A 24858-nucleotide genomic window follows, 5' to 3' on the forward strand; every position below is an offset into this window, starting at 1 on the left:
GGTTCTTGCAGAAGCTCAAACGTGCTGCGTAACACAAGAATGAACCAAATTGGTTCTTGCTGAAGCTCAAACGTGCTGCGTAACACGAGAATGAACCTCATTGGTTCTTGCAGAAGCTCAAACGTGTTGCGTAACACGAGAATGAACCTCATTGGTTCTTGCAGAAGCTCAAACGTGTTGCGTAACACGAGAATGAACCTCATTGGTTCTTGCAGAAGCTCAAACGTGTTGCGTAACACGAGAATGAACCTCATTGGTTCTTGCAGAAGCTCAAACGTGTTGCGTAACAAGAGAATGAACCTCATTGGTTCTTGCAGAAGCTCAAACGTGTTGCGTAACAAGAGAATGAACCTCATTGGTTCTTGCAGAAGCTCAAACGTGCTGCGTAACACGAGAATGAACCTCATTGGTTCTTGCTGAAGCTCAAACGTGCTGCGTAACACGAGAATGAACCTCATTGGTTATTGCAGAAGCTCAAACGTGTTGCGTAACACGAGAATGAACCTCATTGGTTCTTGCAGAAGCTCAAACGTGTTGCGTAACACGAGAAAGAACCTCATTGGTTCTTGCAGAAGCTCAAACGTGTTGCGTAACACGAGAATGAACCTCATTGGTTCTTGCAGAAGCTCAAACGTTCTGCATAACACGAGAATGAACCTCATTGGTTCTTGCAGAAGCTCAAACGGTTTGCGTAACAAGAGAATGAACCTCATTGGTTCTTGCAGAAGCTCAAACGTGTTGCGAAAAACACGAGAATGAACCTCATTGGTTCTTGCAGAAGCTCAAACGTGTTGCGTAACAAGAGAATGAACCTCATTGGTTCTTGCAGAAGCTCAAACGTGTTGCGAAAAACACGAGAATGAACCTCATTGGTTCTTGCTGAAGCTCAAACGTGGTGCGTAACACGAGAATGAACCTCATTGGTTCTTGCAGAAGCTCAAACGTGCTGCGTAACACGAGAATGAACCTCATTGGTTCTTGCTGAAGCTCAAACGTTCTGCATAACACGAGAATGAACCTCATTGGTTCTTGCTGAAGCTCAAACGTGCTGCATAACACGAGAATGAACCTCATTGGTTCTTGCAGAAGCTCAAACGTGTTGCGTAACATGAGAATGAACCTCATTGGTTCTTGCAGAAGCTCAAACGTGCTGCGTAACACGAGAATGAATCTCATTGGTTCTTGCAGAAGCTCAAACGTGTTGCGTAACAAGAGAGTGAACCTCATTGGTTCTTGCAGAAGCTCAAACGTGCTGCATAACACGAGAATGAACCTCATTGGTTCTTGCAGAAGCTCAAACGTTCTGCATAACACGAGAATGAACCTCATTGGTTCTTGCAGAAGCTCAAACGTTCTGCATAACACGAGAATGAACCTCATTGGTTCTTGCAGAAGCTCAAACGTTCTGCGTAACACGAGAATGAACCTCATTGGTTCTTGCAGAAGCTCAAACGTGCTGCGTAACACAAGAATGAACCTCATTGGTTCTTGCAGAAGCTCAAACGTGCTGCATAACACGAGAATGAACCTCATTGGTTCTTGCAGAAGCTCAAACGTGCTGCGTAACACGAGAATGAACCTCATTGGTTCTTGCAGAAGCTCAAACGTGTTGCGTAACAAGAGAATGAACCTCATTGGTTCTTGCAGAAGCTCAAACGTGTTGCGTAACAAGAGAATGAACCTCATTGGTTCTTGCAGAAGCTCAAACGTGTTGCGAAAAACACGAGAATGAACCTCATTGGTTCTTGCTGAAGCTCAAACGTGCTGCGTAACACGAGAATAAACCTCATTGGTTCTTGCTGAAGCTCAAACGTGCTGCATAACACGAGAATGAACCTCATTGGTTCTTGCAGAAGCTCAAACGTGTTGCGTAACAAGAGAATGAACCTCATTGGTTCTTGCAGAAGCTCAAACGTGTTGCCTAACAAGAGAATGAACCTCATTGGTTCTTGCAGAAGCTCAAACGTGTTGCGAAAAACACGAGAATGAACCTCATTGGTTCTTGCTGAAGCTCAAACGTGCTGCGTAACACGAGAATAAACCTCATTGGTTCTTGCTGAAGCTCAAACGTGCTGCATAACATGAGAATGAACCTCATTGGTTCTTGCAGAAGCTCAAACGTGCTGCGTAACACGAGAATGAATCTCATTGGTTCTTGCAGAAGCTCAAACGTGTTGCGTAACAAGAGAGTGAACCTCATTGGTTCTTGCAGAAGCTCAAACGTGCTGCATAACACGAGAATGAACCTCATTGGTTCTTGCAGAAGCTCAAACGTTCTGCATAACACGAGAATGAACCTCATTGGTTCTTGCAGAAGCTCAAACGTTCTGCATAACACGAGAATGAACCTCATTGGTTCTTGCAGAAGCTCAAACGTTCTGCGTAACACGAGAATGAACCTCATTGGTTCTTGCAGAAGCTCAAACGTGCTGCGTAACACAAGAATGAACCTCATTGGTTCTTGCAGAAGCTCAAACGTGCTGCATAACACGAGAATGAACCTCATTGGTTCTTGCAGAAGCTCAAACGTGCTGCGTAACACGAGAATGAACCTCATTGGTTCTTGCAGAAGCTCAAACGTGTTGCGTAACAAGAGAATGAACCTCATTGGTTCTTGCAGAAGCTCAAACGTGTTGCGTAACAAGAGAATGAACCTCATTGGTTCTTGCAGAAGCTCAAACGTGTTGCGAAAAACACGAGAATGAACCTCATTGGTTCTTGCTGAAGCTCAAACGTGCTGCGTAACACGAGAATAAACCTCATTGGTTCTTGCTGAAGCTCAAACGTGCTGCATAACACGAGAATGAACCTCATTGGTTCTTGCAGAAGCTCAAACGTGCTGCGTAACACGAGAATGAACCTCATTGGTTCTTGCAGAAGCTCAAACGTGTTGCGTAACATGAGAATGAACCTCATTGGTTCTTGCAGAAGCTCAAACGTGTTGCGTAACAAGAGAATGAATCCCATTGGTTCTTGCAGAAGCTCAAACGTTCTGCATAACACGAGAATGAACCTCATTGGTTCTTGCAGAAGCTCAAACGTGTTGCGTAACATGAGAATGAACCTCATTGGTTCTTGCAGAAGCTCAAACGTGTTGCGTAACACGAGAATGAATCCCATTGGTTCTTGCAGAAGCTCAAACGTTCTGCGTAACACGAGAATGAACCTCATTGGTTCTTGCAGAAGCTCAAACGTGCTGCGTAACACGAGAATGAACCTCATTGGTTCTTGCAGAAGCTCAAACGTGTTGCGTAACATGAGAATGAACCTCATTGGTTCTTGCAGAAGCTCAAACGTGTTGCGTAACAAGAGAATGAATCCCATTGGTTCTTGCAGAAGCTCAAACGTGCTGCGTAACACGAGAATGAACCTCATTGGTTCTTGCAGAAGCTCAAACGTGTTGCGTAACATGAGAATGAACCTCATTGGTTCTTGCAGAAGCTCAAACGTGTTGCGTAACACGAGAATGAATCCCATTGGTTCTTGCAGAAGCTCAAACGTTCTGCATAACACGAGAATGAACCTCATTGGTTCTTGCAGAAGCTCAAACGTGTTGCGTAACAAGAGAATGAACCTCATTGGTTCTTGCAGAAGCTCAAACGTTCTGCATAACACGAGAATGAACCTCATTGGTTCTTGCAGAAGCTCAAACGTGCTGCATAACACGAGAATGAACCTCATTGGTTCTTGCAGAAGCTCAAACGTTCTGCATAACACGAGAATGAACCTCATTGGTTCTTGCAGAAGCTCAAACGTTCTGCATAACACGAGAATGAACCTCATTGGTTCTTGCAGAAGCTCAAACGTGCTGCGTAACACAAGAATGAACCTCATTGGTTCTTGCAGAAGCTCAAACGTGCTGCGTAACACAAGAATGAACCTCATTGGTTCTTGCAGAAGCTCAAACGTGCTGCATAACACGAGAATGAACCTCATTGGTTCTTGCAGAAGCTCAAACGTGTTGCGTAACATGAGAATGAACCTCATTGCTTCTCGCACGTCAAGCGAACATGCTTGCGCTTCCGTTTACCATGACTGATGTGTACCTTGATGAATGTTTATATGTGAATAAAAGCCTAAATTCAATCTGTTCATCATAAAGAGATCGAGTCTCTTTAGAAAATTTTGGACTAAACCGATGATTCATATGGATTCGTTTTATGATGTCTTTATGAACTTTTTGAAGTGTCAAAGTGGTAGTTGCGTCTATGGAAGGACAGAAAGCTCTCAGATTTCATCAAAAAGATAATTATTAATGATTAATGACAGACTTTTTGGGTGAACAAACCCTTTAAAGTCCCTACTAATTTCTACAACGGTTGCTGCCTTCTAAAAGGTTCATTAAAGATCATTAAAGTTCCACATTCAGCAAGGTAACTGTTGCTATTGTCATTGCCAGGCAACCACCACAACTGATTAATAGCGAAAGGTTGTTACATATCAGCTGTTACAGGAAGAGAAGCCTGACTGCTACGAGTTTCACACTATGCTATTCGCAGGTCAAATGATAAACCACACACATAGCTTTCTGTCTCAAGCACGCACAGCATTCCCTTTGTAGAGGCTCTGGTACCTTCAGAGTGATGTCTTTCAAGTATGTGCACACGCACGCACATAGTGTGTTGCTCTTTGACTCAATTGACATTGTAGACACTTGCTCTTTGCAATTACCTCTGTGACTCATGTCGTTTCTATACAGGTTTGGAACAAAACTTTCTTTCTTCCATGAAACTCAAAATCAGATTTTCTTTTTTAAGAAAATCCTGGGCACAAAATATTCAATGAATGAGAAATTACAAAAAAGTACCATAGATGCATCACAAAAGTCAATAAGACTTTTCCTCAAAGCTATCACATGGCTTCGGGAGACTAATTTAGCATGTTGTATGGACTATTTTTAAGGTGCATTTTTGTCATTTTGGCACATAGCCTGGTTCTCATTCAAAGCGCAGCCAGGATAATATTGACCTTAAAATTCAGCTTTTGCATTCCAAGGCAGAAAGAAAATCATGTAAGTTTGAAGGGGAGTAAATAATGATGTCACTTTAAAAACTGTTTGCGTGTATGGTGCTCTTGTTCTACCTGTTCTGTTCCTCCAGTTTAGCCAGAAGCTCGAGCTCATCTGGACTGAGGTTCTCTGAGTCAGCAGGGGAGGCTGCCGGGCCGGAGAGCGCAGCATCATGGGAACTTGAGTCTGGACTGAGAACTGGGCTGCCAACAAAACGAGGGTCAGTTTCCAGTCCGGGAGGCGAGTTGAGGTCCTCCAGTTGAACAGAACCTGCCATCCCTCCCTCTCTCTCTGGGCTGCTGCTAGGGCTTGACATGATGGAGGAGTCCAGGACAAGAAAAGCTAAGCAGTGATGTGGGGACGTGGAAGGATGCTGCAGGGGTCTTACAAGATTGGCGCTGTGGACGTAGACAGGCCTCCTTGAAGACGTGTATATCAGGCCTGGGATAATCTGTGGAAATGAGATAAGTAAGATTATATATTGTAGTGCTGCTTAATTAATTGAAAAAATGATTGAGATTTTGATTATGGCTGCCGTGATTAACCAATTAATCACTCTGTGATTATGATGAGAGGTTCTCTAGAATTGTCTACAGAGCTTCAGACTGCGACTAAATGTTCGCATTTGTGAACATTTTTCCTGCCGGTGGGACCAGGGCCGGTTCTAGACATTAGGAGGCCCTAGGCAATATTCATGTTGGAGGCCCCCCACCCCCAATACAAAACTCTTGAAACAAATATGATTCCTAACCTTTTAATTTATACAGCATTTCATTTTAAATGTAGCATATTTTTACTTACACAGTACATAAGTTTGGACACATTACTATTTTTAATGTTTTTGAAAGAAGTCTCTTATGCTCACCAAGCCTGGATTTATTTGATCAAAAATACAGAAAAATATATATATAATTAAATATTTATATATTTTCCTATTTTATACTTTAAAATATATTTCTGTGATGCAAAGCTGAATTTAGTGTCACTTGATCCTTCAGAAAACTTTATAATATTCTGATTTATTATCAAATGTTAGAAATGGTGCTTAATATTTTTTTTTTTTAACCTGTGATACTTTTTTTCAGGATTTTTTTATTATTAAAAAGTTGTTTTCAAAAAGTCTTCACTATCACTTTTTATATTTAACACATCCTTGCTGAATATTCCTGTTTTTTTTTCTGTATTTTTGATCAAATAAATGCAGGCTTGTAGAGCATAATAAGAAACTTCTTACAAAAACTTTTAAAATAGTAATGGGTCCAGACTTTTTACCAGTAGGCTAATGTATGTACATATTAATCAAACTTTATCTAAGGTAATCTAGTTTTTGTTTAATGAAGATGCTATTTTTATTGTTGTTATTTAGGTGTTTTATTAAATTTATTCACAGTTCCAGAATACCACTTCAGGAGATGAACACAAAACAAGTGGAAGAGAAAGACACGATCGCTACTGATTAGAAAAAAAAATCTAAACTGATATTATTGGCGTGCTATGATGTCAGGGTATAATCTAATCAGCAGCAGAATTTAGAATATAGACCCATAGATATGAGATCCTTATTTAAAACATTTAAAAAGTTTGTAGTGTGTTGGCTTTTTAACTTTGAATACAAACGTCTTGTCTTTTACTTTTGTAGCTTTTTTAGTCACCTCCCAATGCGATGTTATTTATTGTACGTGCAAATTCAAAGCGTCGCGTCTTGGGCACGTTAATGACGCTCGCACTCTTTTAAACTCCTAATAAAGCGGTGAATGATTTTTCCAGAAATGCCGCTGATCTACAGTACAAGTTTATATTTAGAATACATTGCAATCACTCCAAAATAGATGACGACAACTCACACACCTGCATTACGAGCTGTGCTTCTTTGCGTGCCTATTTAGGCTTTTGCTTCGCAGCACATGATGGATGCGTCCGTTACACACACTTTCAGAAGCCTGCACCCGCTTTGAAACGGAAACATTAATTGGTTTAACTGCAGATGAGTGACAATTCAACAATATCCAATGAACAATGAGGCTAGTATTTCTGCCCGTCTGGTGGACTAGGGATGTTACGGTTATGGAGGCCCCTCCTCAAAGCCCGAGGCCCTAGGCAATCGCCTACTCTGCCTATAGCTAGCGCCGGCCCTGGGTGGGACTATATTTTGTTAGAGGTCGCACTGGTTCCACAACCAATAAGCAACACCATTTCTGTTGCATATGAGGATTAAGCATTAAAGGACAAACGTGACAAAAGTAGAACGAAACAGTAATTCTTGTTTGAACCGCACCACATAGACCATTTATCAGCTTGGCCCAAAAGACATCGCAGTGCTCACGGACCGATCTCGTTCATGCGACCATCCACTGAGAAGCGTTCGAAATACAAACTAGTACAAAATTGATACAAACTAGGGATGTACTCGAGTACTCTAATGTGACAGCAATGATCAATCATGAAAATGATTATCGCCGTGAATTTCTTTTTCTTTCTGCTTGGTTATTGCGGCCTTTTGGTCTGATTGGTTACTGTTAGGACAGCATGCCTTCCAGATTGGCAAAATAAAGTGAAACTATTGATTTGAAAGTGTGCAGTAATGCCTGGAATCACTTTGATCATGAAAATACAGTTCAGTGCAAGTTGTGCAGCACCAATCTGTCATACATAACATTATAATGAGAACACTATCATAGAAAAGCGGGAAGAGCGCATCAACAATGGGAGTAACACTTTCTAGCTATCACTATGGATGCACCGATATGAACATTTTGCCCGTTACCGATAACCAATAATTCTTTGGGCCCTATTTTAACGATATAAGCGCATGGTCTAAAGCGCACGCCGCAAGTGCACTTAGGGCGTGTCCGAATCCAATTTTGCTAGTTTAACGATGGGTAAAATGGTCGGCGTGCCCGGCGCATGGTCTAAAAGGGTTGTCCCTATTCTCTTAATGAGTAATGGGTGTGTTTTGGGCGTAACGTGCAATAAACCAATCAGAGTCTCCTCTCCCATTCCCTTTAAAAGCCAGTTGCGCTCGCGCCATGGTGAATTCGCAATTTACATGGAGGAATTTGCAAGCGGAAAAACTGAATGCTTCTCTAGCGAGGAAACGGATCTGCTCGTGCGCAAGATTAAAGCGCGGGAGCAGACCATCTACGAGACAAAGTGTACACGCGCTGTGCACCCGCCTATAGGCGCAAATTACTAACGAGTTCTTTAAATAACAGAACGCAATCTATTTGAGTAGCCTCAAAATAGCGACGCGCCAACAATGTGCCTGAACACACCTCGTTTTCAGACCAGCACGCCTGGGTGCACAAATGGGGGCAAATGCATTAGCTATTTAAACAACGTGGCGCAGGACGTGAAAATGATAACTGCGTCAGGCTGAAACTAGCAAAAAACACTTGCCTGGTGCTACATTGCGCCGGGTGTATGATAGGGCCCTTTATATTTGAAAGCCGATAACCGATATATTGGCAGATAAATCTAAATCCAATTTTTTTATGTAATTTTGATTACAAAAACAAAAGTCTCACCATTTTCCCAAGCACACAATTATAATGATGTTCTCATAATTTTATGTAGCCTATATGACAGACATGTTGCACTTAACTGTATTTTCCTTATTAAAAGTTCAAGCAATTCAAAAACATAATGGTTTAAAAACATAATTAAAAGTTCAAGCAATTCAAAAACATAATGGTGAACCATCTGAAGTGTCTCAGCTGAAGGAAATAATCTATTATTTATCGGCTTTAATATATCGGCCAAATTGTCTTATCTGGCCGATAACGATAACATTAAAAATGAACATATACTGGCCGATACCGATATGATGGCTAATATATCGTGCATCCCTCCCTAGCTAGCACGTGATTTTTGTGCAGATACAAGTTGTAAGGTTACATTTATGTTGTGTATGCAGGACATCTGATTAATCTCATTTAGGATGTTTTATAGAACTGGCTCAGTTTACTGGTGTTCATTCACTCTTTAGCTTCACCACATGCAGCTTTTCCTTTTAGATCGTTGGTTCTCACAAATACACAATAAAGTTTGTTTTTCTGAGGTGAGACTTTTTATTTCGTATTTCGTTGTCAAAGTAACTTTAGAATAATGACACTGACATATAGCCATCTGAATAGATGTCAACATCTCATCTGACAGCAGATACTGAATCAGGACAACACACACAATTTACTTAAACTGCGTCTGACAGAATACTAAACAGTTTTCACGCATGTCTTTCAAAATAAAAGTCTTGTATTAAAATGATGTATGCGGCCGACAAATGCAACCTCCCGAGAATGTGGCCTAAACTCAATGAAAAATTGTCAAAAATGCCCATCCCTAATACAAACCACAAATGTTTAGGAGACTTAATCTAGTTTAAAGCCAGAGGAAACTGTGCTGACATTCTCAACAGCAATGATGTGGAAAACAGGAGAAACATTGTTCCACAACGATCCAGTCAGAAGTATTTTCAATCCACAAATAACCAATGTTTACTGTAGTAAAACGGTAACCACAGTATAATTGCGGCAGATCTTCATGGGATGATATTCATATAATTTTATTAAATCATTAATGTACTCATGTATCAAATGTATTAAAGGTGAAATAATGTTTGTTTAATTAATTTTTTTAAATAATTTTTAAAAATAATTTAGCAGTTTTTGAGCATTGGTATTCATATTAATTATGTTTATAGACGACTGTTTTTCATAACAAATACCACAGAAACCATATGGTTATTTTTTTTACCATGGTAGTGACGTGCCATGCATGGTTTAACCTGTGGTTATCACGATCTACATACTGTATGTATGATACTATGGAATACAAATGGCTAAGTTTAATTGGAGTACAGCCTTAACTCAGTCAGAACATTTAACTTTTACTCTATAAAAATTTGGTTGCCATTTTTACAGATTTACAGTATTTGTTAGTGAAAATAAATGTCCGCATACTGCTACTGTTAACTAGCTGATGTCAAATGTGCATTTCCCAGAGACAAAACATGTAATATTATTAATATTTTAAATACCCTTCCCCAATCTGTAGAACTTAGTGGCTCTGGTGGCACGGCTCTCAAAAACTAGTCAAGTTGTTACATGACACCTATTTCTCTGATTTCTGTCAGGTGGTAGGGACTGTAGTGTATGTGTACAGTGTAAATGTTTTGTATAGCATTACAACAATAAGCTATCTGTGCGTCTGCGTCCTATAACAAACCACACACAAACAGAGCATCTAAGCCACAGCCAAAACTTTATAAGAAAGAGAAAGAGAGAGAGAGAGGGGGGATGCAGGTTGGATTATAGAATGTATGCGGTTTGTAAAAAAATAGGAATGGATGGATGATACAGACATGAAATACATACATGCGTTTATAAATACATTACCAAAGACAGATAAATGCAGTGTGTTGTGTTCTCTCATGGGAACAATGAAATGAGTATTGTAAGCCTGTTTTGGGCTAGGAACAGAAACAAGCCCTATTCCTGTAGCCTCACATAGTCAGACATCTGACTAAACGGTAACAGGTTTGGTCTACACTGCATCGTATTCTGGACAAGAACCGCCCACTAGACAGGAAGAGACTGTCTGACCGATATAAACAACAGCTCATTTTGTTTGTATGTGCCATATCGTTATCGGACGATTTTTTATTTATAATGTTATTGTAATCGGCCCGATAAGAACATTTGGCCTATATATTACAGTCAATAAATAATGTATTCCTTCAGCTGAGACACTTCAGATGTGCACTGTTCTCCATGATGTTTTTGAATTCCTTGAAATATGGTTGGATACAGTCGGTCATATAGACTACATAAAATTATAATGAGAACATCATTATAATTGTGTGATTTGGACATGGCTTTAATCGTGAGACTTTTGTTTTTGAAATCAGGCTTTCAAAAATTATATAAAAATTTGGATTTAAATTTATCGGCCAATATATCAGTTATCGGCTTCCAAATATAAAGAATTATCGGTTATCGGTATCAGCCAAAATGTTCATATCGGTGCATCCCTACAGAATACTGATATGGAAAAAAATTAAATAATGCTGTGAAAGTCTCCATGGAATGGTTATACAGAAACCAGTGGAAAAAAGAGCAGAAATGTGTATATACTTTATAAATACTGATTATTTCATAGACATGGACATTATCGTGGATTATCTAATTAACCTACTACTTCGAGCCTTAAAGGGCTGGTATAATGCCCCTTTTTTACAATATGTAAAATAAGTCTCTGTTGTCCCCAGAGTGTGAATGTGAAGTTTTAGCTAAAAATACAGCATGTTAATGTTGTGCAGATTTGCCTTGCACAACATTAGGAGGATCAGGCCCTTCCTTACAGAGCATGCCACACAACTCCTCGTCCAAGCACTTGTTTTATCCAGACTGGACTATTGTAATGCTCTCCTGGCTGGTCTTCCAGCTTGCTCTGTCAAACCTCTACAATTGATTCAGAATGCTGCAGCCAGAGTAGTCTTCAATGAGCCGAAGAGAGCACACGTCACTCCTCTCCTTACACAATTGCACTGGTTGCCAGTTGCCGCTCGCATTAAATTCAAGGCACTGACGTTTGCCTACAGAACAACCACTGACACTGCTCCATCTTACCTAAACTCATTACTTCAGACTTATGTGCCATCCAGAAACCTGCGCTCTGCTAGCGAATGTCGTCTTGTGGTACCATCTCAAAGAGGCACAAAATCTCTTTCTCGGACCTTTACCATGGCTGTTCCCTGTTGGTGGAATGATCTGCCTAACTCAACCAGAGCTTCTGAGTCAGTAGCCACTTTCAAGAAACTGCTGAAGACATATCTTTTTCGGCAGCACTTGATTCAGTAGAATTAACACTTTCTCTTCTCTTCTATTCTATAAAAAAAAAAAAAAACTGCACTAAGATTAAACTGAGAGGGGTTATAGCACTTACGTATTGTTGTCCTACTGTTAGTCTAACTGCTTCTATTGTTCTCATTTGTAAGTCGCTTTGGATAAAAGCGTCTGCTAAATGAATAAATGTAAATGTAAATGTTAAAATTGTCCCTTTTTGAGGGTCAGTAAAAACGCGTCATTTCGTGTGTGTCCCTTTAAATGCGAATGAGCTGCTTCTACCGGCACAGAGGGCGAAGCTTCAGGAGCTTGTGTGTGTGTGTGTGTGTGTGTGTGTGTTAGCAGCTCCGATTACCTCATGCAGACAAGTACTAAAATGTCAGAAACTGTTCTGCCTTTTATGTTTAAACAGGAGTCAGACAATGATGGAGAGACTCAAGAAGAAGTGACAACATGTAGAATGCAACAGGACGTTTCTGAATGGTTAGTTGATGAATTTATGTTGCTGATGTGGAGTTAACTATCTTCCAGTCATTGATTAGCATATTATGTCATGATAATCTATAAAATCGCTTGTGTGGGAACTGTTGTAAGATGCCTACAGAGTGACATGCTATTGCATTTGTGTTGCATACTGTTTTGCATGTGAAAAGACGGATGCGACAGCTTGAGCAGACTCACAAATGTGCTCTACTACAACAAATCTTCCTCTTCTCAACATGGACTGCGTGTTCCCGGGGGCGGAGTTTATGTAAATTTTAGGGTTAGTGATGTCACTAACCAGGGAGGAATGTCATGTAGTCCCTACCAGCCGTTTGTTGTAGTCCTTAAAAAACTATTTCTTTAAAAGCAAATATCTCCCTTTGCTTTGAACTTTGAGCGTTGTAACTTTGCTGATGTTGTTTATGCTCAGACAGCAACATTACACACTAACTAAAGTTAGAAAAGTGAAATCATAATCAACCACCCCTTTAAAGGGGTCATCGGATGCCCATTTTCCACAAGTTGGTATGATTCTTTAGGGTCTTCATGTAAAGTTTGTAACATACTTTGGTTAAAATTCCTCAATGGCTGTGTAAAACAACGCCCTTTTTACCTCCTAAAAAACAGCTCTGTTCACAGCGACCCGTTTCGGTGCATGTCTCTTTAAATGATAATGAGCAACTGCTCACCCCACCCCTCTCTTCCATGGGGCAAGTCGACACAAGACCATAGACAGTAAAATAAATGGACACAGCGACCCCATAGACTTCAACAGAGAAAAGTGAAGTCAATTAGAAGCACTCACTTCCTGATGGCTGAGCGCACTGCGCAGGCTCAAACTGAGCTTGACGACATATATGTGACGTGAGCGACCTGTCTGACAGTTGTAAGTCTTCTAGTAGCTGTGCCAAGAGGAATCTGAATCATTCCCTTCCGACTCGTCCAAAGACGGAGAGCGTGAGTAGGAGCTTTCATTGAGCTAGCAGCAGGAGCAACTTTATGGGCCCTATCTTGCACCCAGCGCAATTGACTTTGTACACCGACGCATGTATCATTCGTATTTTGCACCCGTGCAAAGCGGACTTTTCCCTCCACAGACGCACGCCGGCAAACTAGGGAATGAACTTGCGCTCCCTGGGCGGTTCAGCGCAAAAAAGGAGCCGTGTTCCGGCGCAAACAATCCCTGGTGCTATTTTGCAGTTCCAGAAAACAATTGCGCCACTGACCAGAAAAAACCTAGTCTAAAGTCAGTGGCGTGTTGCGCGTACATTCAGATGCAATTTTAAGCGCGCATGCTTGGGCATAATACAGAGTGTGAACAACGCACATACACTGTAGATGATTCTCTCATCTACACAGATGCATTTTACTTTTTTGCAAATGATACATTATTATAAGGAAAAATATTAAAACACGAGGGAAATCATTGTTGTGTCCATGACGATGGGAAAAATAGGCATATTATATGCATGTTTAACCGAAGCTAATTTGGGTGGGTTTGTCCCATCCCAAATGTCACTTCTCTTTCTTTTACGGCCCTGACGAGAACATCGATCTCCTCGGCTGTGAACCGATTCTGAAGCTCGCCTGGTAAATGCGCCGTTATAATAGTATTGCGCCATGGAACAAGCGCACCTCGTTCATCATGCTCTTACAGGGAATGTGATATGACGCTCTTATTGGATTGTTTCCTGTTACGCCCAAACCACACCTATGAATAATGAAGCTACTTCAGACCAACCCCTTTTAGATTCATTTATCCCGCCGGTTAAATAGCAACAGTGCCGGGATCCGCCCACAAAGTTACTTGCGCTTTGCGCTTGACACTTGCGTTTTAGATCGTTAAAATAGGGCCCTATGACTCTCTATGGGCTTCTCCCTTGACTTTATGCCTCCACGTCCCCCCGATTGCCCGCGAGCTTCTCCTCCTGTCTATACGGTAATTTCTCTACTGTGCGACAGAGAGTCGCGTGGTGGTTATGATGCTATCATTAGCCTATTTTTACAAAAACTGCTTCTACGGGGCCATAACATAAGATACAAGGTAATGGAGCCTTTTATACATTGTCGTGTTTTTTTAGAAATAAAAAATGGACAAATGGAGTCTTTAAATGCCTCAGATGTAAAGTTATTCGCTTTACTCGAGTCAATGGAATGCTAACAGCAGGTGAAGGCTTGCTAGCCAATGGCGGCCCCCAGGGAGGCTTCAGTTTCCGGCTGGTGGATTAGCCCCTTGCACAAGACATGTAAAGTGCTGCCTTGGCAACCTGTCTTGGTGGACAGTATACAAATGGCCGAGGGTGAAATATGCTAATACGGGTAAAAGTCTGTCAGTGGTCGTGGGCGGAGCATGAGCAATATGACATCATATTGGTCAGAAAATCCAAACGGCTTGATTATTGAGAGTGTTTATGCTTGAATGGAGTGAATGGATTTTTTTCATTTTTGTGTCCGCACACTGCAAAGACACATTTATATGCAAACATCATATAAAGGTGAATTTTGCATCCGATGACCCCTTTAAAAAAAAAACCCCTCAAGTTTCTTTCCTTTCTTCAAGTTTGGGGTAGGTAAGATTTTTTTTATATTTTTGAAAGTCTCATCAAGGCTGGATTTCTTTGATAAAAATGCAGAAAAAACAGTAATATTGTGAAATGCTATTACAATTTAAAACAAGTGTTTTCTATTTGAATATATTTAAAAATGTAATGTGTTTCTCAGATATCAAAGCTAAATTTTCAGCATCATTATTGTTACATGCGTAGTGCGTACATTGTTACAGTGTTACATCCTCCTTTTGAAATCATTCTAATATGCTGATTTGGTGTTCAAGAAATATTTCTAAGCTTCCAAACATTTGAATATACAGTGATTGTTTTATTCTCAACAGTGCCCATATCAAACCAATACCTTGTAAACACAACTTTGTTTCTGGACTGATAAAAAAAAAACAAAAACACCCTGTCCTTGAAGTCAGCCAATCAGCATGCCAGACTGAAAAAGTACTTTCCGTTTTGAGTATAATACGCATCAGACAGTCGTTAAACGACTGTCAAGGCAGTCTGTGGGCTGACACTACTATTCCAATAGTTTGATACCTAGAAAACCAACATCCTGATAAAAAAAAAATGCCTTGAATTTGGACAAAAGTGCCTGCCAAAAGAATTTTTTTAGCCACCTTATGTGAAATTTTGTCTTATATGCGAGTGATTTACTCCCATTATGGAGTGTTGCAGTTGCATAAAATGTCAAATGTAAATGCCCAAAACATGCAATAGGCATTTTCTTCTACCATACGCAAACATAAAAACAGCTCATTCTACCATAATGAAGAATGAAATAGAAAACAGAAAGATAACCCACAGCTATAAATAAAGTCCAAGATGAAACCTTTTTAAACAAACTAAACACACGCACTGTGGACAATGGCAGTATTCACATCAGAGGAGCAACCCAATCAAAAGAACCATTAACAAGCGCATGAATCCAAACCCCCCCCCCCCCCCCAAGAAAACACACAAACACACACTCATCTCCGGCCAGTCGACGCAGTGCAGTCACAACCAAACACAACAGCAATGTCCTGAATCTAGTAGTATATCTGTGTAAGGCAGCAGGAATGCAGAGGCAGTCAAAAAATATGATTTGAAAATTAGATAGATACGATTAAGATAATAAGATAAATAAATCAAGATTAGAAGAGTTTATTGCCATCATCATCATCATCATTGTGATTTTTTGTATTCAGCATCTGCTCCTCATTCCATTTTAAAGCTGAGTCATTTTTCGGATGATAAAATAACAAATGTTGACAAATTGCATTTCCTTTTTTGAAATTGTACCCTTCACCTTTAAATTCCAGCAGCTGGCCCCTAAAGAGAAAAATGCAACATCTATGTAGCACAACCACACTGCAGATCTACAGCAAGCCACAACAACATCTTTCATATTCAAAGTCAATGCTATGAGGACCTCAGCGGATTTCAGGATGACCACGACAATCTTTCTCAGATATTAAAGAAAGCTGTCAAAACAGCATTAAAATATCACTGATTCATTCTCATTGAAACATTTAAGATTGTCTCCAGTTCAGCCTTTGACCTTTCAAAATGTATTTGAACCATACAAATTTACACTGAGAAAGTTAAAAAAAGAATGGCCACAGGAAACAATGAGAGAGATGCAAAGGCCTAGTCGCCTTGGTAATGGCATAGAAAAACTAAATCTGTGTGTGTGTGTGTGTGTTTCTTAATCACTGAATACAATAACACCACTGTGTGTTTGCTGCATCTGTCGCTTTCTCCTGATGAGCAGCGTAAGTGTGGTTATTGTAGCTCTTAGCACAGTGTCAATCACACACACCCCTCTCCCAAACACACTATCAAACCAAACCTCCAAACCTCAATCTCTCTGTCGGTACAATCACCTACATTCTTCATCGACACCCTGTCTGTCACACAGTGTCTAAAACTTATTTTTGCCATTCCAGTGGCTACTGTCCTGAAAAAAATTCATATTTACATTATTTTATATACTACCATTCAAAGGTTTGCGGTCAGTACGAATTTTTGGGATTAAAAAAAAAAACTTTTAATCAGCAAGGTTGCATTAAATTTATTAAAAGTGGCTATAAGGATTGTTTTTCAATTACATTTCAAATAAATCCTGAATATTTTGAGCTTTCTATTCATCAAAGAATCTTGCAAAAATATATTAAGGTTTTGACAAAAATATTAAAGGACAATTCCGGCACAAAATGAACCTAAGGGTTAATAACACATGGGTACTGAGTCGACCGTTCTCTGGGATGTGTTTTCATGATAATCGAATGTACCCAGTTTTAGCTCGAACCACTGATTAGCTTATAATGCTAGTATATAGGGCATAGAGTAAGTAAAAATAAAGTTAATACCGCACTAACAAGGCTCAAAATAGCTCCACACTAACACGGTAGCATAATGAGGGTCCCTACATGTAATATTTCACAATAATCTCAACATTTAAGATATAATGCTCTTGAAGGAAATGCTATAAATATACTAGGGAAAGACTTTATTTCAGTGTCAGTGTGGATAAAGCATAAATTAAACGACAACTTTTTTTAAACCATTGCCGAAGCAGAAATACATGATTTGTCACATATTATTAACTTACCATTGAAACATGTCTGATAATGAGATAGCTGAGCAGATTTCGTCAGGTCATCTCAACATGGCAGCCAATAATAATAGGCCATGTAATCTCACATGTGAGTGGACAGCATTTTAAAAATGCTTGTCAAAAGGGCTACATTTCCAAAAGTATAAAACTCTTTATAAAGTGCAATATTCTGGGATCTTTATGAAGTTAAGAGGATCACAAAAGTAACGCACACACACCTAAACACACAAAGCTCTAAAGAAAGACATGGCAGAACAAAACGTGTCATGGCTTATAGGCGTGGTGGACTGTGTGACTCAAACATCCCACAATAGCTTTAGCTTCATTCTGGAGCTCCTCTGCCCTGTGTGACATTCCACGATCATTGAGCTCATAGAGACGCACAAGAACACACCCTCTCCACCATTAACTGCCCTTCACAAAGGCATCTAATGAGTCACTCACAGACTACATGACATGACTGAAGGGCTGACACAGTCTTTTAGGGTGGACTATCAAGTATAATAAATATGATCTTCAATATGATCAGTTAATCTAGGCATAAAATGTTTGATCATTGCAATTATAAGAGGAATAATTGCATTACATGTATGATCTCTTGTTACACAAATCTTTCAACTGGTTTACGCAACCAAGGAGGGACGATACTGCATAAACACAATGGCTTACCAGGCAAGATCATGAGGGATAACTTGGCTCATCAGTTCTCAAAATGAGAAAACATATGCAGCTGAACTTTAATGCCAAGTAGAGATTAGTCTCAGCCTCAGACGTCACGCCCACGGACCGCTGGATGAACGTCTGATGCATATGCCACACTTAACTGGAAACACTTTGAGCGTTTCGAAGTCGTGATCTGATAGGTTGAACTCTACGGGATGTCCGGGAGACGTGTGTTGCGTTCTTTAATGGTCAAACAAAGATGCAGTGTCGCCAAACCCCCTCATGGAAGAAGAACGCCGTCGTGTTGTTTACAACTGTGACAATGAGTGCTTATCAGGATCAACTAAACGCTGGAAGTATGAGAAGTATGTAAAGATCGCGTCATAGACTCTTTAAAATACGTCTAAGAGTTTTAAATACCGGTCTGTTATTGTAGGGACATTGACGTTACATTTCCACGCCCCTAAATATGACGCGGAACAAAATTAACTGTGATTGGTTGCTTTACATGTCAGTCAAAAGGCTTTTGGGCGGTCCTTGGCCAATGAAAGTCCAGACCTTCTGCCGTCAGTCTGAAGGTCTGGCTATACGAGACTAAGTAGAGATCATAAACAAGAATATTCTTATTCAGGGAGTCCTGATTAAGTATCATTTCCAGCAACAGGCCAGGTGTACAATATCCCTAAATTCAATTGCAGTTTATAATCATACAAAAAGCAGAAAGCACAATGTTCAGGTTATGTTGAGACACTAAATATAATGGTAGAAGAGGAGAAAACTGAGGAAATGTATTCTTATAAAGTGACGTTTTGAGATCATTTTGGTCAGAACTGGCCGCTTGTTTTGTGGGATCTGGCAATACAGTCTCAGGGTTCATTAAAAATATATTAATTTGTGTTTCGAAGATTAACCAAGTTTGGAACATCATAATCCCTTTGAATGTACTATAAAATGCTGTAACTTCTAAATAGGGATGATCCGATCAGGAATTTTGCAGCCGATACCAACTACCGATTGCTTGTCATCATGATCGGCCGATACCAATCCCAATCATCCCATTCAGCTTATTATAAGTGACATGTAAGCTCTCTGTCGATGGTCACTGTTAACCCCTTAAACCCTGAAGGCATTTTTTTAATGATTTCATGCGATTTCAAGTGGCATACTGAAAAGTAATGGCTTATAACTCTACAAAAAAATAAAAGGTATCATCAAGTACTTGGTATTCATTTGATAGAAATCTTTTCAAATTTGGAAGAAAATAGATTTTGATGTGTTACAACTGCTAAGTGTTACAACTGCTAAGAAAACCCCAGAAAAAAGATGCAATTTATTGATTTATTTCGTTATTATTCATATTCGTGCTTGACATGATGACTATTAGATAGTAAACAGTATATGACAGGTCTTAAAAACATGTTTGGGCTTGTTGACAATCATGTCAACAACTGCATCTGTCAATCATGTCAACTGCCTGTTCACAATCGTGTCAACTGCAAAATTGTGTGTTGATGTCTCAAAGCAAACAAAAGTTATGGCATTTGGGACCATTATAGCCTTTTTAACAAAAGCCCAAAACCTCTTCAAACAAGTGATCTGAGGGTTTTATGGCACTTTTCCACTGCATGGTACGGTTCGGTGCGGCTTCGTACGGCTCACTTTTTGGTGCTTTTCCAATGCATGGTACAGCTTGCTTAAATAGTACCACCTCGGTACCGATACTAAAATGTGACGTGTAAACACTGCAGATCACCGATTGGTCAGAGAGAATTGTCACTACCAGCGTCATAGGATTTGCGAAACAAGACACCAAACCCGCTAGCAGCAACAGCCACCGCAGTATAATTTGTTCCCACAACTTTTTTAAACGACTTGCTTTAAACGACTGTCACACGCAACTTGAAAAAGGAAATGGCTGAATCGTGGTCAGTAGACGAGGTGCAGACGTTCATCTCGTTGGAAGCCGAGGAGCGGATGATGTCACGGCAGTAGGCGGCGCAACTATAACGATCAGTCTATAATACCACCCACTTTGAAGCGGTACTCACTGCAGTGGAAAAGCAAACCGAGCCAATTAAAGCGAGCCGAGCTGTGCCGTGAACAATAAAGCATAAATATATACATTTACACTCACCTAAAGGATTATTAGGAACACCATACTAATACTGTGTTTGACCCCCTTTCACCTTCAGAACTGCCTTAATTCTACGTGGCATTGATTCAACAAGGTGCTGAAAGCATTCTTTAGAAATGTTGGCCCATATTGATAGGATAGCATCTTGCAGTTGATGGAGATTTGTGGGATGCACATCCAGGGCACGAAGCTCCCGTTCCACCACATCCCAAAGATGCTCTATTGGGTTCAGATCTGGTGACTGTAGGGGCCATTTTAGTACAGTGAACTCATTGGGTCTCATTCATGAAACATTCGTAAATATACGAGTAAATATGCGAGTGATTTGCGCGTAAAGAGACCTTCCCGAAAACTCTTCTCCTGAGGCCATCCTTAAAAATATTTTGGTTTGCAGTAACAGCAAAAAAAAAAAAAAAAAGGGTCGGTAGGTAGGTCTATATATTTTTTTTTCAAGATTCAATGTAAAAAAAAAGGATAATTTTGGTCATGGTGATTAGGTCGGTATGAATTTAAACAAATTTGCATATCGTGACGTCACTGACTGGGTCTTCAACCCCCATGCCTTCGGGCGCACCATTGCGAACCTCATTCTGATACAGGTTATAGACCACAAACAATTTGAAATCTTTGTAAAAAAAAAAAACATATTTATTGCATTAATTCCAGCTGCATTCATTTGGGAAAAAATAGGCAGAATCAAAAGAAAAAAAGGAGCCACTAGATTTCAATGAAAGTGGATTTTCAGAGGGAAACAAATAAATTAAAATGACTAATCTCACCAGCGCCGCGCCGACCAATAAAACAGCGCGTTTGGCACCATTCGTTTACATTTGACCCATACTGTTACAAGCCCCCTTTCTGGTCTAGGGGCAGGAAAGGAGGGTAACAAAAAGTTGCAGGGAGAGAGTGAGAGATTTGACCCATAAACATCTGCTATTATTAACGGAAATCAGTGTGGTCAAATAGCTAGGCGCATTGTAGGAAACTATAGGCCGATTAAGTAGTCCTGACATATTATGGAATGGTCGATTTTCTTTTGTGCAATTTAGTACATTTCGGTATGGGATGTGCTGTTTTATTGGTCAGCGCGGCGCTGGTGAGATTAATTCGCGCCGCTCTGACCATTGGCTGGCGCAAGCAAACACTTCTCCTGCGCTGTCGAGTCTGTCGCGCTCGCGCGTCTCGGTCCATTGAGCCACGCAGATTACAAGTCAGCGCAGCGCGAACTCTGTAACACACCGCGCCGTTTCGTCCCCCTTTCGGTGTGTTTGGCTTCCCACACTTATGTGTGTTTGTTTGTCAGAGCCTGCAGTTGCTGTGTGACGCGCGTTCGCGGTGGGCATGTCATGACGGGCTCCGAGAAAAGGCCGTTAACATCGATTCCCTATTTGACCATTAAGAATTTCGAATAATGAGCGACTAAATGTAGGCTCATACAGACGTATTTCACAAGCAGCCGCGCCGCAGCCATCATCACCGAGCGCGAACCATTGACAGTGAATGAAACGAAGCGAACGCACAGGCCATAGTGTGACATGCGTAAACCAATGGTGTAAACATAATCATAATAGATGACGCCACGGGTTTTTATTTAAAAGAAAGAACGTAGCCTACGCAATTTATATTCACAATACTTACTATAATAAATGTATATTATTTTATTGCATTTGTATTAGTTGTTTGAAGAGTAAAAAAAAAATCGGTCGGTCTTAATGCAAGTTTACAACCGGCAAGTCGGTCGGACTAAAAGGGGAAAAAAATAAATAATTGGGTCGGTCCTAATTTGACAGGGTCGGTCGGGTTACGGCAAACAAGAATATTTTTAAGCATGGCCTGATTCACAAATACTTCGTAAACGTCGGATGTGATAGTGAAATGTGTGTGTGTGTTAATGAATTCCAATCAGTCGTAAATGGGATGCGCGTGCACGTTCATTCTCAATTACCATAAATCCCGCCCATTAAATCCGACTGACAACTATATATGGGCATCATATTATGACATGAATGCGAATGAAAAAATAATTCTCAGATGCAGAAATTGAAGTTTTATTATCAGAAGTTCATTCAAAACGCCACATTTTATTTTCAAGCGTAGCCTACATAGTGGCGTATCGGGTCCTAAAAAAAGGAAGCTTGGCAGCATATGGAGTTTCATCTGTTATCTATTAATCGAACATTCCCAGAAGTGAGAAGAAAATGGTTCGACATTAAGCTTGAGAGCAAAAAAAACGAATTAGTTCACTTCGGAAAAATAGTATTCAAACTGGAGAAGGACCACCACCGCAGATGCTATTACTGGCTCTCATGATAAGAAAAACCGTATGTAATTACTATATAATATTTTTTCAAATATTAGCTACATATTTGTTGAATAATAGCTACATATAGTGTTGTCAAAAAACTCGGTACTTCGGTACCAAGTCGGTACTAAAAAAAATGAACGGTTACGGTACCAGCTTTTCTAGGTACCGAGTACCGGGTTAATCCGGTTCTTGATGCGCGCTGTCTGAAAGGTGCAGAGTTGCGTCCTCTTCATAAAAACACTGAGACATGGCGACCGGCGGCGCTGCTAATGCGCTGGCTCTGAATCCACTTGTTGACAAGAAAGGAGGAAAGAGCCACATATGGAAATATGTTGAATTAGGCTAATGTCACGTTGCCATAAAGGGCCGTTCACACGTTCACATAGCACGTTTTTTGCGCGTGCAAATTTCAAATGTAGGCGCGCGGGAAGCGCGCTCATAATAGAAGCGACGTGCGAGCTTGTTTTTCCAGGCGCGTCACTGTTTATGGTTGCATAGCGGAGACACGCGAGAGAGAGCGCTTGTGGAGAGAAGGAGAAAGCGGTGCAAACTGCCCTCTCCGTGATGACGAGGAAGTATCAGCAAAGAATTAATTGATTTCTAGCCCTTGCATTAGAAATCAGCTACAGGGTTCTCAAGTTTTGAAGACAGGCAAGAGTGACATTTTTGGCAGTTTTGGATTAAATAAAAGTAGGCTACAGTTTAGTCAAATAAAACATGTTTTATCTCCTGTATAGTTTGGTAACACTACAATAAAATACCATTCATTAACATTACTTAATGTGTTAACATCAACACATTGTGTTCACTCAATGTGTTGATGTTAACACATTAAGTAATGTAATTAACATTAAGTAAATATTAAGTAATATATTTTTACAACATTAATTAATGTTTGTGAAAGTTATTTATTACAAACACTTGATTGTTCATGTTTGTTTACTTCATTCATTGTGCATTAAATAATGTTAACAGATAAAACTTTTGATTTAAAAAATGTATTAGTATATTTTTAAATTAACCCCAAGGAGAATAATTGCTACAGTATATAACTATGGTTTATTGTTAGGTCATTTTATCTAATGTTATCTAACAAATAGAATCTTATTGTAAAGTGTTTTTAATACTACAGTTTCCATCTTTGTAACTGTGATATACACTTTAATATATGTAAATTTTATCTAAATTAGGCTTTGGTACCGAAATTGGTACCGAGAACCGTGGATTTTCACTGGTATTGGTACCGAATACTGAAATTTTGGTACCGTGACAACACTAGCTACATATTTGTTGAATATGTAGCTACCCGATTAAGGTGAATTAAAATGCAGCCTTATTAATGAGCAAAACGTTCGGGTGTTAAGCGCACTATTTACGCGTGGCTGGGAGCAGGTGTAGATTTCTTGTGTACCAACTAACATTTGGAAAATACGAACATTTTAATGAATCCGAAAATTTACGCCAGAACCACTTTACACACGATTTACACAAAAATTCGTTCTGCTCGTGTTTCATGAATGAGACCCATTGTCATGTTCAAGAAACCAACTTGAAATAATTCGAGCTTTGTGACATGGTGCCTTATCCTGCTGGAAGTAGCCATCAGAGGATGAGTACATGGTAGCCATAAAGGGATGAACATGGTCAGAAACAATGCTCAGGTAGGCCGTGGCATTTAAACGATGCCCAATTGGCACTAAGGGGCCTAAAGTGTGCCAAGAAAACATCCCCCACAGCATTACACCACCACCACCAGCCTGCACAGTGGTAACAAGGCATGATAGATCCATGTTCTCATTCTGTTTACGCCAAATTCTGACTCTACCATCTGAATGTCTCAACAGAAATCGAGACTCATCAGACCAGGCAACATTTTTCCAGTCTTCAACTGTCCAATTTTGGTGAGCTCTTGCAAATTGTAGCCTCTTTTTCCTATTTGTAGTGGAGATGAGTGGTACCCGGTGGGGTCTTCTGCTGTTGTAGCCCATCCGCCTCAAGGTTGTGCGTGTTGTGGCTTCACAAAGGCTTTGCTGCATACCTCGGTAGTAACGAGTGGTTATTTCAGTCAAAGTTGCTCTTCTATCAGCTTGAATCAGTCGGCCCATTCTCCTCTGACCTCTAGCATCAACAAGGCATTTTCGCCCACAGGACTGCCGCATACTGGATGTTTTTCCCTTTTCACACCATTCTTTGTAAACCCTAGAAATGGTTGTGCGTGAAAATCCCAGTAACTGAGCAGATTGTGAAATACTCAGACCGGCCC

General features: G+C 40.1%; 1 protein-coding gene across 2 annotated transcripts in view; it reads right to left on the reverse strand.

The window, feature by feature from the left end:
• Positions 1-24858, reverse strand: part of evi5l (ecotropic viral integration site 5 like) — a 64136-nt gene that overhangs the window by 34675 nt on the left and 4603 nt on the right. For both annotated transcript variants that reach the window (XM_056250490.1, XM_056250489.1), the window contains exon 2: positions 5083-5459. In XM_056250490.1, coding sequence (XP_056106465.1) covers positions 5083-5324 — 242 coding nt within the window. In that variant the 5' untranslated portion in view covers positions 5325-5459. The remainder of the gene's footprint in view (positions 1-5082; positions 5460-24858) is intronic.

The sequence above is a fragment of the Rhinichthys klamathensis genome, unplaced genomic scaffold (assembly GCF_029890125.1).
Source record: "Rhinichthys klamathensis goyatoka isolate OS25496 unplaced genomic scaffold, OSU_Roscu_1.1 h1tg000069l_1, whole genome shotgun sequence".
Lineage (NCBI taxonomy): Eukaryota > Metazoa > Chordata > Actinopteri > Cypriniformes > Leuciscidae > Rhinichthys > Rhinichthys klamathensis.